Raw genomic sequence first — 13,002 nt, forward strand, 5'->3', positions numbered from 1 at the left:
AAGCTTGAATTATTAATAATACACAGGCTATATATGTTAAATTGTTTGTTAGCTGTGTAACAGACCTAAACACAGCAGATTTTACATTTACACATCAGTTTAAAAGGTGCTTAACAATTCTAGACTATTTAAGCATGCAGGCGTCAGCTGATAATGTGCAAGTCATTTAGTATTTAGAATTATACAGAATGTTTTTATGGTTTCTACAGTGAAGCTTCTTAATGATTCATATGAATCCTGAAGCAGGGATGAGCTGCTTTTGGTTCTACTTGGTTACATGCACTATATGTAAACTAAAGACATTTTTGCAATTTAGCTTCAAAGTATGATTTTTGTAAAACTAAGGTTTAATAATAAGGTTTTGTTTTATTTTTTTACACAAATATGTTGTAGCACATGCCTCGTCATGCAGGAATTTGAAACCGATCTTCTGAGGATAGACCTAATATGTATGTGTTTGTGTTACTAGGGTTACATCAATAAGATTTTACATCCCATTTATACACAGACTTCCTCCTGTTTTTTGGCAGTGAATCAAGATGTTATTAGATACTGTACAATGGGTGTGTCTTTAGTGACAGATAGCCTAATATGTATTTTTATATAAACCTTCAGCTGATATATTCAGCCTAGCAGTTGAACTACTATCAGGGAAAATATACTGCCCTAGGTTACAGCTCCAAAGTTTGGTTCATGTCTTGAAAAACATTGCCAGTCAATACATGCATATGTAGTGCAGGATATGTGAAATTAAAGTGCAGTTTTAAACTGAATGTCTGTCCAGGTATCGGTGGAGTCTGCAGCATCGTTTTTTGTATACATGTTGAGAGTTTTTAGCTTGAACACTAGCCTCAGAATGTTTGAAGAAGGAAATGCAGCTCTGTCATAAAAAAAATAAAAATAATAATAATAATAAAGCGTTTTAAAAATATTTTGTTGACAAGTTGAAATAATATTAGTTGTTTCATGTTGATAGTGTGTTTTAATATAAATGCAAACCAGCAAGTAATGTAAGATTTTTGTTCACTGTATACATTGTCATGTTCATGTATTCCTCTTTCTGTTAGCATAAATGCCATCCACGCTACACAGAAGTCTTCGTGCTGCAGCTGGAGCAGGAGCTGGTCCAGGCCCGACTGAAGGAAGCTGAATCTCAGTGTGCGCTTAAGGAGATGCAAGACAAGATCCTCGACATGGAAAAGGTTTAAACAAAACTTCAGCTTTTTAAAAAGTTCATTCTCTTTTTAAATGTGTATCACATACTGTGCTGTGAAGTGTGTCTTTGTATATTCATAATACTGAAAGCACAATATGTGTACTATAGCAGTGTGAACCACTAAAATGTGTTTATTCTGAATGATGTTGTGTAGTGCTACAGACTAGTTACTTAACTAAAACTGGCACGGTACACAAATATTTACATTTTGTATTTATTTTGGCTACCTTAATTTGATTTGAAATCATGTACAGTTCAGTTGTCTCACTTAAACAAAGTTGTATGATACTATAACAATGACTTTTTTCCCTACGTTAAAATGATATGGAATCCAAAGCTGGAAAGACAAAGCTGAATAGTGGGAGCTGTCTCATAAATGTTTCTGCAGGAGAATAGTCCCATAATATTTGTCAGAGATGGGGTTTTCAGTAGGCGTGCACTGCATTCATCCCGATGACTTAAGTAATGTTTCTGTGCACAGAGGAACAATTCCCTGCCCGATGACAATAACGTTGCCAGGCTCCAGGATGAGCTAATAGGTGTGAAACTGAGAGAAGCAGAGGCCCTGATGGGATTGAAAGAACTGCGTCAGCAAGTGCGAGATTTGGAAGAACACTGGCAGGTAAGGTGTCTGGACACACTGCACTCGTACCTGGAGTGAAAGCTGCCGACTTGAGATCTCTCAAGAGAGTCTGTGCCGAAAGGAATGCCCTTTAAAATATATTTAAATCTATCTGCTAGGAGGTGTGCTGTATATATTAAAAATAATATGTACCCGTCACAATGGCAGATGGTCCTTGGCTTATTATAAGTAACAGTATAGGGGATATACCGTATAGGCTTTTAAAGAAGCAATAAAAGTAGCAGAGCGCTTTTTTTTTTTTTTTTTTTTTTTTTTTTTTTTTTAAGTTCTGCTTGCTAATGAGGATCAATAATTTTTGTAGCGGCATCTAGCCAGAACTACAGGAAGGTGGAAGGACTCCCCTAGAAAGAACACAGTCAATGAACTGCAGGATGAGCTGATGACGGTTCGGCTTCGGGAGGCTGAGACACTGGCTGAGCTGAAGGAGACCAAGCAAAGGATGCTGGAGCTGGAAATGCAGGTAAGGAGTCTGTGTGCAAAACATTGCAGCCTGTTGAACCTGCTGAGCTGTGTGATGTAATTCAGTGTCAGGAATCTGTGTTTTATTATTTGAAGATATTTTAAGAGAAATCATTAAAGCTAAGCTACATAAGTACTATGATTTAAGCTGGTTTTTTTTAAAATGGAGATCTTTATATGCACAACAAACATTTAGAGCTGTGCTGTGCCCCGTGACATCATTCTCACTGTTAGTAGAAGTATTTTAGTCACAAGATAAACAAACAAATCACCTCATAAAGAACATATAAGAAATATGATTATAATTTTAGTACTAAATGATTTTTAAATGTTTTTATTTTTTGGTTTACTAATGGGAGAGAAAAAAAAAGAATGTAGGTAAAATGGGCCATATTCCATTATGTTTTTGGTGTACACTTTAGAAGAATGTCCACTAGAGGGCAGTGTTGATCTACTGCTCATTAAATTGGTTTCAAAACTGGATTTAAACTGTTAAACATGATCAGTGATGTAGCTGTTCAGATAGGTATTGTATCTCACACTGGGGTGTAGTGCTGCGGGGTCGGTAGGGAGCGCACTACTTCCGTATTTCACGTGTAAAATATTTAACTGTTTTGCTCCTATTAATATATGGCGATAGAGATACATGTGTATAACCCATACAATAAGCAAAGAATACAATAACCTTAAGAAATACTTGAGAATAATGAAAAAGTTTGAATATAGCGTGCCTGGTCTAAAGCAACAGATATGAATAATGTGTAAGAGAGGTGAAGGGAACCTGTATCAACGCTGTGCTAAGGAGTCAACGTTTTACAATTGGATGTAATAATTGGAACATTTTCTTATTTTTAGACCCATATGTCAGAAGTCAAATAGATAAAATAAGTTAAACATTTATTTAAAAGATAAAACTCAATAGCAACAAACAAATAAAGGGTACCTGGCTGTGGCCTTACACATCTTTTTTTGCAAACGGATGCACTTTAGTTTCAAAACCTCAGTATCATTGCCTCTTAAGCGGCTGCAATAGGACAGTGAGACGAGCTGATTCTGGACAAAACAATTCAATATACAAAGGGAGGGGGGTGGGTGTTACTCATAGGATTATTAATAATAATGATGGTATTTTAATCGTGCGTATTAGTGTATGAAACTAGTTATGAAAATGTGTATTTATTTGTATATTTATTTATTTGTTTAGCTTTTAATATAAATAGCTGGAAGTCTAGTGCCTTGCATATATTATTGCTTCACAATAATACCTCAGTACCTGATTGCCTGAATTTATAATGAATTGGTATACTTGTAAGCCTCTTCAAGTACGGTTACTACTGGAGAGTGATAAACTGCGGTTATGTTGAGTGTATGGGGAAACGGGGACCACAGGGGGGCAGTGAGGGTAGATAATAGTGACCCCTCACGTCTAAATATAGCACTACTATATAGTAGGTTCATTGTATTCATAACATTAGTTTGACAAACATGATTTTAGCAGTCAGAGCAAGCATCTTGGGACACCTTGATAATTCACATCATTGGCGATCTCTTTTTTTGAGTAGTTCGTTGTATTTCGATAGTTTACACGTGCTGCTCTGACCAAGCCTGAGAGGGCACGATGAGTCTTTACTTGAGATGGCATGATAAAATATCTTCTCTCTTTTCCTTTGTCAATCCTGTTCTTTTGCTGCATCTGCAGAATCAGATCAACAGCAACCACCTGCGGAGAGCTGAGAAGGAGATGAGAAGCTTGCAGGAGAAGATGCAGTACCTCACAGCTCAGAACAAGGGGCTGCTTACCCAGCACAATGAAATCAAGCGCAAGCAAGCTGAGATCGACTGCAAGGTAAGACCATTCAACACAAGAGAGAAACAAAATGATTCATTTTACATGGGGGAGGGGGGAGGGGGGGAGGGGGGGGGGGGGTGACGCGACGCTCACAGTTCACATAAATGTACTGATTAATAGTGTTGGCGGGGGATATATGTGTTACTGAGGTTTATGTATAAGTGCATAGCAGCCCAGAAGCCACCTCTTTAGACTGCAAACAGTATACTGAAACCGGAACAGTGAATAAATACTGGTTGTATTTTATTTAAAGACAATTGAAAAAAACAATAAAAGAAAAATAAAAAAAGTTTTAGGAGCTTGATGCATTTATGTACTTTATTAATAAAGCCAGATGTATTTTTAAATACATTTAAACAGTTAAAAGTCTGGAGTTGTGCAGACTGTAACAAACAAGTTTCTTCCCCTTTTCACGGTGATCAAGGTGGTTATGCCCGATAAGGTTTGGTAATCATGACTTGTCCTTTTCTGGAAGTGTAAATGTATACGCTCCGTGCTTGTCCCGACACTGTCCAGTGCATTGCTAAGCATGTAAATGTATGCCGAGTCTGAATCTTGTCTCCTAGATGCAAAAAAAGAAATAAATTATAAAAAAATAAAGCAAGATTTATTTATTTCTAAAACTGCACCAAGAAAGGGTCTAGAATGTATACCTAGGCTCTTTAGTGCAGAACCAGTTGATGTGAAATACAAGCAAGCTGACTGAAATGTGATTGGGAACAGCAACCCTAAGACACAAGCATAATGGCTCTGTGGTTTCTCACTTGTGGAGATGCAGTTAGCTGTTAGCGTGTATATTGATTAGTTATATTGCAATTTTGACAGCAGTGTATAAAGACCAAAGCCTCCAAAAGGTGAAAATGAACACAGTACCAGATTCAAGTTTAGAACAGTAAAGGGAGGAGACTCTAGAGATTCTTGAAAATGTTGAATTTAATCGCCGGCTGTGAGCAGGTTTTAGAAAGAGCAAAATCATTTCCACCTGCCCCCCCCCCCCCCCCTTACACTTTTTACAACATACATGTGTTCAAGGGGCAGAGCTGCAATATCTATTTAACTACTCATTCCTGTATCATTATTATCTAAGCCTTATTATATTGTATAAATAACAAATGGCTAAACATACACTTTTAGATTCGTATTTTACAAAATACACCAGAATCACTATGGACAGTGACAGTGGCAAAGAAACCGAAATAAGAAGTGATGTAGACCAGCAGATCCCAAACTGTCCCAAGGTGGGTCTCGGATCAGGGCATAGTAAACTCTTACAAATAGATTTCCACAGCAATGTAAAGGACAGTATTCTTTTTCAATTCTATAAAAAAAAAAAAAAAAAAAAAAACGCTCACTAGATTTTTTTTATAAGGAATTTGGTTAACAACGCCCGCACTCCCCTTATTTCTCAACCAGAAATACGATGTGTCATATTTTTAGGAAGCTTATCAGAAGCATCATCAAATCTTGCTACTTTGACTCTGCGCCATTTGGTTAAAAAAGCAATTTAATATAGAGATCATAAAAAAAGCAGTTACTTACTTTCTGTAGCTGTGAATTACCCCCCCCCCCCCCCCCCCCCCCCCCCCCCCCCCCGACACACACACACACACACACACACACATTTGGACTCAGATCCCACCTATGAGCAAGGTGATTTTGTAAAAAACAAAGATGGCCGCCAAGAACACAGAAACCATTTTGGACTGATGGTGTGTACTTGGTAATGTGTGAGAAAAATTGAGATGGATAGCAAAACAAGTGTTAATGGAAACTGTGAGGTAAAAGCATTAGTGAAACAGTGTGATCTAAGTGAGGGCTACAGGAGTCCTGGCTAAAAAACATGCTTAGAAAAGACAGTAAAACCAAACATAGATATTGGTACCATTTTGTTAACTGCAACTCTTCTGTTGAGTCCTGACCGGTGACGAGCCTTTCGCTATCACATTCAAGAACTTGCTGATGAAATGCAACATTTTCTAGTAATTCTGCTCCTTTGTAATGCTCTCCAGCAAGTATAGATAACCCCTATATGTCTGCATCATTGCATGCAAGCTTGCTCAGTTATCAACTAATGGTTTTTAATCTGAGGAACTCATGAGGCTTGAGGCTAGGCAGCTCTCCTCACCTCGTCATAAAGTGCTTTTCCAGCTTCTAAGATTCTGTCTCAGTTTTGTAAGTGCTAAACCACATGACTTGTTTCTCCTTTCAGAACAAAGAAGAAGTAATGGCTGTAAGGCTTAGAGAAGCAGACAGCATGGCAGTGGTGGCTGAACTGCAGCAGCACATTGCTGAGCTAGAGATTCAGGTACTGTATCTATCGCTTGTACCTGTTGATTGCATGCTTTGGACTTCAAAGTAATACCCTGGGTGGCTGCATATATGCAATGCATGTGACCACAGTTTTATACAGTACATTTTTTTAAAAAGTTTTACATTTGCTGTATACAACAGAGCTGTCAAAATATCTCTAGTGAATGCTTCTTTGTAGAGGCCCTGGAAGATAAAAGCTTGTCAGGTGGTTTCAAACCTTGTTGAAAGCATGAAAAAATAATACCATTTCCTAAAAAAATAAGCAGTTTGCACCTGACCTAATTTTTGCCACTGTGTGTGTAATTTCAGTTTACTTCACAGGAAGATGTGTCTTTCTTATAAAGCACTGATATCTTTTAATTGAAGACGCATCACTAACCAAATGGTTATCTCATTGCATCCTTTCCTAACCTCCACGGGACAGAGGCATTTTGGTTGATAAGGCACTGGGAGGACTGAGAGTAATGAGTAGCCCTGAAACCGGGTTTGACTTCACAGTAAGATAACATGGGTTGAGAATTACACAAGGGCACACCCTGAACATTGGCAGTGCAGCGCTGGTTTGAATCATGTCCTGCTGTCTTAGTAGGAGGGTGCTGGACTGGCGCGTGATAAAGGTCAGTCCTAGTGCATAACCTTCTGAGCCACAGCCAAGAGCTGTGTATAAAATGAATGCAGAGTTTGAAATCTGCAGGTTTGCAGTTAAAAACTAGCTGATAACTGAAAGATTGTTTTCCACGAACAAACCTTTAAATATATACTGCGTGATGAAATTTTTGTTCAAATGATGCAGAATGTATGACAGGAGGAGGATGGCGGTGGGTGGGTGTAGGTGTAATAAAAATGTTCCTATTACCTGTTTTGGGGAGGAGAGTGAAGTGTAACAGATTTTATGATTAAGCAGCATCTAGTCTCTTGACTTTGGTATATTGGGGGTTGTCTTATCTATTTATTGTATGGTAAAAACAGGAAAATGTGAAAACAGTTGAGTCTTGCCAGTTTATTGCAGATTGTTGCATCAACTTGTAATTTTAGATGTGTCTTCTGGTGGTTTGTTCTTGATACAGAGTCATACTTTAGCATTTAGGATTCATTAATAGACATCTATATAAATATATTAAGCCAGGTATTCATGGTTATTAATAGGAGATAATTGTTTCACTGTAAACACTGAATCATAACACATGCACACTGAAAAGTAATACAATAGACGATAATTCTTCATCAATGTCGTGTTTTTTTTGTTTTGTTTTTAATCTCACACTGCTTCATGTGCTGTATTTTGTAAGTCTTGCATGTAAAATACAACTTAGTTATACAGGGTGGGCCAAAAGTCGGGCAACGTAGAAATGTATTTTTATTTTAGCAAATTCTCAAATTGTCGTTCTTGTTTATTGCAAACATTTCTATGAGGGCACATTGCAGGTTTTCCCAATTATGTAAGAAAGAATAAAAAGACAATGGCTGTTCAGTGACTCTGTAGTCTTATTGTTAATTAGGGGTTTAACTGTTCCGTTAGTAAAGAGGTAAGTGGTATTACAGTTATGCATAGAGTTGCTTCAGATAAATGATAGATAATTAACTTTAGCTGCCATTCGTATAGATAATTTAAAATAATGCCCTGCTTCTGTTTTAAATAGAAATTCTGTTTTTGTGTAGTCCTAATCGGCTGATTCTGTACTGTAGAGCAGAGGGAGCCAACAGACATTTGATAGACGGGCACAACATGATTTCCTGGAATGGGGCAAACTAAATAATCTGAGCACTTGAGGTGAATTTAGCAGAAAGCTTTAGGGAAACAAAAACAAATACAACTCCTTTTTGGAGCAGAAGAATTCAGGACCGCTTGGAGTGATTGCAAGAAAAAGTAAGGGGAGAAAACTCACTTAAACTGGCATTTAAATAGGTTTACTCTTGTAGTAGATTTAAAGGAAAGAGAAGAGTTCAGAGGAAGCAGAATGGGTACACTCCCAATAAATGTGTTCCATTCTCAGCAGCGTGATTTAGATGCCAGCTCATTTTGATTCTGTACCACACCACCCATTTCTAACCTTAACTATTCTCAGATGTGTAAAGCAGCTATCTAGTGCTCAGACGTGCGAGACATTTGTTGTCTAGTTTTTCAAAATGTTCTTTGTACATCTCCACCCACCTGTTGCTGATATTAGTATTTTAACTACTGTACTGAAATTCTAGGTTTTAAATCTGTGTTAAAGGGTCATAGTCATACACCATTTCAAAGTAATTGTTTCAAACAAATGGAAGCTAAACTCACTTTACCCAGACTGATAATTGAGGGTCATGTTTGCATCTAAAATGTATTTCCTTCCTCGCATGGCTGTGCTAAAGTCAAGAGCATTTAAGGTACAAGAACTGCAGGTTAAGGGTTTTGTGGGTTGGTTTTCTGCTGCTTACTGTAGCAACGGGAGATGAGTTCAGCCACAGATTCAGGCAGTATATTATATTTTAGCCAAGGCTGTGTCTGAATTTATCCTATTTTGGACCATGGTTACGTAAAGCGCTCAGGATAGAGGGATTTCATCCAAAAATAAACTGTTTCACAGTTTTAAGATATATTAAAGCTTGATTCCCTTTACTACATTTTTTTTAATGGGTGTTGTTAGGCAGTGTTGGGTGTGAGTTGGTTTGTGGTTAGTGTGCCTGGTTGCACTGTAGATGGCTTGGGTTAGAACCTTGTCTTATCAGAGGGTGGTTCCCCATCTAACCCTGCTGCAAATGAGAGACTAGTGTTAGGCTGGTTAGTCTTAGATAAATAGGCACAGCAGTGCACTGGCTACAAAATAAACATCTGCTGTACTAGTCACTGAAGGAAAGTCTGTTTTCCGCTAGTTATCAATTTCCTTTTTAAAATCAAAATGTGAATTGTTGTTGTTTTTTTTTTATTATATATATTTTTTTTTTAAATGTCTATCACATCTACACCCCAGACACCAGGTTATCCTACACTTACCACCAAAAAATTAACTGAGCAGCTCCTTCCTGCAAAGGATAAATGACATTTGCACTACTTGTGCTGTGTTAAAGTTTATTTAAAAAAAAAAACAAAACGCTTGCTGTTTGCTTTCATTGAATTTACTGGAAAATGACAGCCATTTAAGAGCAGTGGAGTAGACGGGCTTTTCATGACATGTACAAAGGTTAAAATGAGTCACCAGTGCATGCTGCTTAGAGGACACTTGAAACCACGTGTTTCCCACTATGCACAGGAGGGCTTCGTGTCCAGCAGGAAACCTCTACCTCTGCTTCACCATAAAACTACAGTGAGACTATACTTTGGAAATCAAGGCCAACAGGAGCTGGACAATTGGTTTTCAGAAGTAAAGTGTCTAGGAGAATAGATTGAAATGCGTTCTCTGTAGTGTATATGCACTGCAAATATTTTGTATTGCCCTGGTTAGTAGTATACAAATATTGATTGGAGTTGAGGCTTGGAGTGTAAAACTGCTGCAATGAGGATTGACAAAGTGACATGCAGTGTGTTGCATAGTGCTATATTCAATCCTATTCAGTAGCACAAACTACTTCTATTGATGTGGCTCTGCATTAGCCAATAGGGTTAATTGTAGCAATCCTAAGGGTTTGAGAATACTGTACAAGCTAGGTCCTTTCCATAGCAGCAACAGAGGGTGTAGTTGGTCTGGTTTCTGATAGACGGCTGTTTTTGTAACCCTTTCGATTTGTTATGTATGACATTGACTTTGTAAGTCTATAGTTTGTTCTCCTCAGTGTTTTAATTCATTTTTGTTAAGTTTTTTTTTTAATATATATATATATATATATATATATATATATATATATATATATATATATATATATATATATATAAAAATAAATAAAACTTAACAAAAATGATTCTTTTTTTATATAATGTCTGTTTTGTGAGTTTGAATATAAGTTCTTTGTTTGAAATAAAGGTTACAAAATGTTGGGAGATAAAACTTTGAGCATTTGCAGCAGGCTCATTTTATTATTGTCTGTAACCCTGCTGTTCATTTAATTATATATGTCAAAAAAACCTGTGCTCAGGTTCATGAACTGTGTTTAGACCACAAGTCAGCATGTATTCACTACAAAATGTGAAACCACATCCTTTCTACCGTACATCTAAGATTTTTTATTTTTTTCTAAAAACTTGGGTAGCAAAATGTAAATAAGTTGTTTTGTTTGCTGAAAATCCAGCATCTGTCTGAAGGATTATACATATTTCAAAGGTTATATAACAAAGTTGTTTGGTCATCTTATTACAAAGTTTTCTTTAAAAAAAAAAGTTTTTTTAAAAAACAGGAAATATGGTTTAAACAAAATTGTCATGTGGTTTAAGGTTCAACATAATCCTTAATTACAGAAAACCAGAATTTAGACTTCTTCTTTTCTCTGTTATAACATGTATTATTTCTTTAAATGTATTATGGGTTTATACCTTGAAGCAATATTTAAAGCAGAGTGCAGTTTGTGTAGAGTGTATAAGTCCTCATTTATTAACAGTTGCCTTAAATTATAGTATTTATTTCAAAACGTTTCCCCTGAATAAAAGGTTAATGAAACAGGGGACCTGGGGCTGAAAAGTGATACCCACTCAATCACTGAAACACTTAGTTTAAAGATACTAAACTAATATAAAGTCATTTTTTAGTGTTGGGAAGTTGGGTGTTTGTGTACAGAGTAGCAGAGCTCCCTACAATGTATTCAGTATTTTCAATTTGTAGGTGCATTATAACTATCTGACAATCGGCTGCACTCGCGCTGCTATATTAGGAGCCAGTAGAGGTGGTGGTTTCGTGCTGTTGATTTAATGCCCACTGGGAAATGTGCTGAGATTGCAGTAACCCGCTTCTGTCTCGCCTAGCTGCCCACAAAACAAGCCATGTAGGCACCCCGTATATTTTAAAGACCGCTGCAGTAAAGGGGCTGCCCCATATTGTTTTACATATTGCTACAATTGAGAGCCAAGTATAGATTTACTGGAAACATACTGGGTCAAAGGGGTAGTTGACTTAATACACAGGGACCAACTGTGAAGCCTGGTTTGCAAGGTAATTCTACAGCCACATTATTTACACAATTAGACTTAACTAATATATATATATATATATATATATATACACACACACACAGTGCCATGAAAAAGTATTTGCGCCCGTCTGATTTTCTGCATTTTTACACATTTTTCACATTGTATTTGGTCAGATTTTTTTGTGGGTTGTAGTAGTTTATAGAGGGAGTCTGAGAGAAAAAATGACACCAAAGTTTGGTGCTTCTTTCATTTGTTTGGTGTGCAAGGTAATCAAACATGCAATCTTCAGGTGTGAAAAAGTTATTGCCCCCCCCCCCCCCCCCCCCTCAGTTAACCCAATTAAAGGGATAATTAGGGTCAGCTGTTTGAGTACTTTGGCTACAACCAGGCCTAATATAAATCTGACTAACTTTGGCCCTTACCATCAGAGTGAAGTTGTCAGCACACAGATTCTAGAGGCACATCATGCCACGAACAAAAGAAATTCCTGAAGACCTCCGGAAAGAAGTTGTTGATGCCTATCAGTCTGGAAAGGGTTACAAAGCCATTTCTAAGGCTCTGGAGCTCCACCGAACCACAGTCAGAGCCATATTGTCCAAATGGAGAAAGTTCGGGACAGTAGTGAATCTTCCCTGAGTGGCCGTCCTGCCAAAATCTCTCCAAGAGCAAGGCATAAAATTGTCCAGGAAGTCACAAAGAACCCTAGAACAACATCCAGGGATCTACAGGCCTCTCTCGCCTCGGCTAAGGTCAGTGTTCATGACTCCACCATGAGAAAGACACTGGGCAAAAATGGGATTCATGGCACAGTAGCAAGGCGTAAACCATTGCTCACTAAGAAGAACATGAGTGCTCGTCTCAAGTTTGCCAAAAAGCACCTGGATGATCCTCAAGAGTTCTGGAACAATGTAGACAGATGAGTCAAAAGTGAAACTTTTTGGCCAACTGTCTGGCGAAAACCAAACACTGCATTCCACAGTAAGAACCTCATACCAACGGTCAAGCATGGTGGTGGTAGTGTCATGGTTTGGGGATGCTTTGCTGCATCAGGACCTGGACGCCCTTCCATCATTGAAGGAACCATGAATTCTGCTCTGTATCAGAGAATTCTACAGGAGAATGTCATGCCATCCGTCCGTGAGCTGAAGCTGAAGCGCAGCTGGGTCATGCAGCAAGACAATGATCCGAAACACACAAGCAAGTCTACATCAGAATGGTGGAAGAACAAGAAATTTAAAGTTTTGGAATGGCCTAGTCAAAGTCCAGACCTAAACCCCATTGAGATGTTGTGGCAGGACCTGAAATGAGCAGTTAATGCTCAAAAACCCACAAATGTCACTTTGAAGCAGTTCTGCATGGAGGAGTGGGCCAAAATTCCTCCACGGCGCTGTGAGAGACTAATCAATAACTACAGGAAGCGTTTGGTTGCAGTTATTGCTGCTAAAGGTGGCGTAACCAGTTATGGAGTCTTAGGGGGCGATTACTTTTTC

General features: G+C 37.9%; 1 protein-coding gene across 7 annotated transcripts in view; it reads left to right on the forward strand.

The window, feature by feature from the left end:
• Positions 1 to 13,002, forward strand: part of LOC117416722 (ecotropic viral integration site 5 protein homolog) — a 57,821-nt gene that overhangs the window by 31,457 nt on the left and 13,362 nt on the right. For all 7 annotated transcript variants that reach the window (XM_059035037.1, XM_059035040.1, XM_034028100.3 and 4 more), the window contains 5 exons: positions 1,068 to 1,202; positions 1,698 to 1,838; positions 2,161 to 2,319; positions 4,018 to 4,164; positions 6,377 to 6,472. In XM_059035037.1, coding sequence (XP_058891020.1) covers positions 1,068 to 1,202; positions 1,698 to 1,838; positions 2,161 to 2,319; positions 4,018 to 4,164; positions 6,377 to 6,472 — 678 coding nt within the window. The remainder of the gene's footprint in view (positions 1 to 1,067; positions 1,203 to 1,697; positions 1,839 to 2,160; positions 2,320 to 4,017; positions 4,165 to 6,376; positions 6,473 to 13,002) is intronic.

This window comes from Acipenser ruthenus, chromosome 12 (genome assembly GCF_902713425.1).
Source record: "Acipenser ruthenus chromosome 12, fAciRut3.2 maternal haplotype, whole genome shotgun sequence".
Taxonomy (NCBI): domain Eukaryota; kingdom Metazoa; phylum Chordata; class Actinopteri; order Acipenseriformes; family Acipenseridae; genus Acipenser; species Acipenser ruthenus.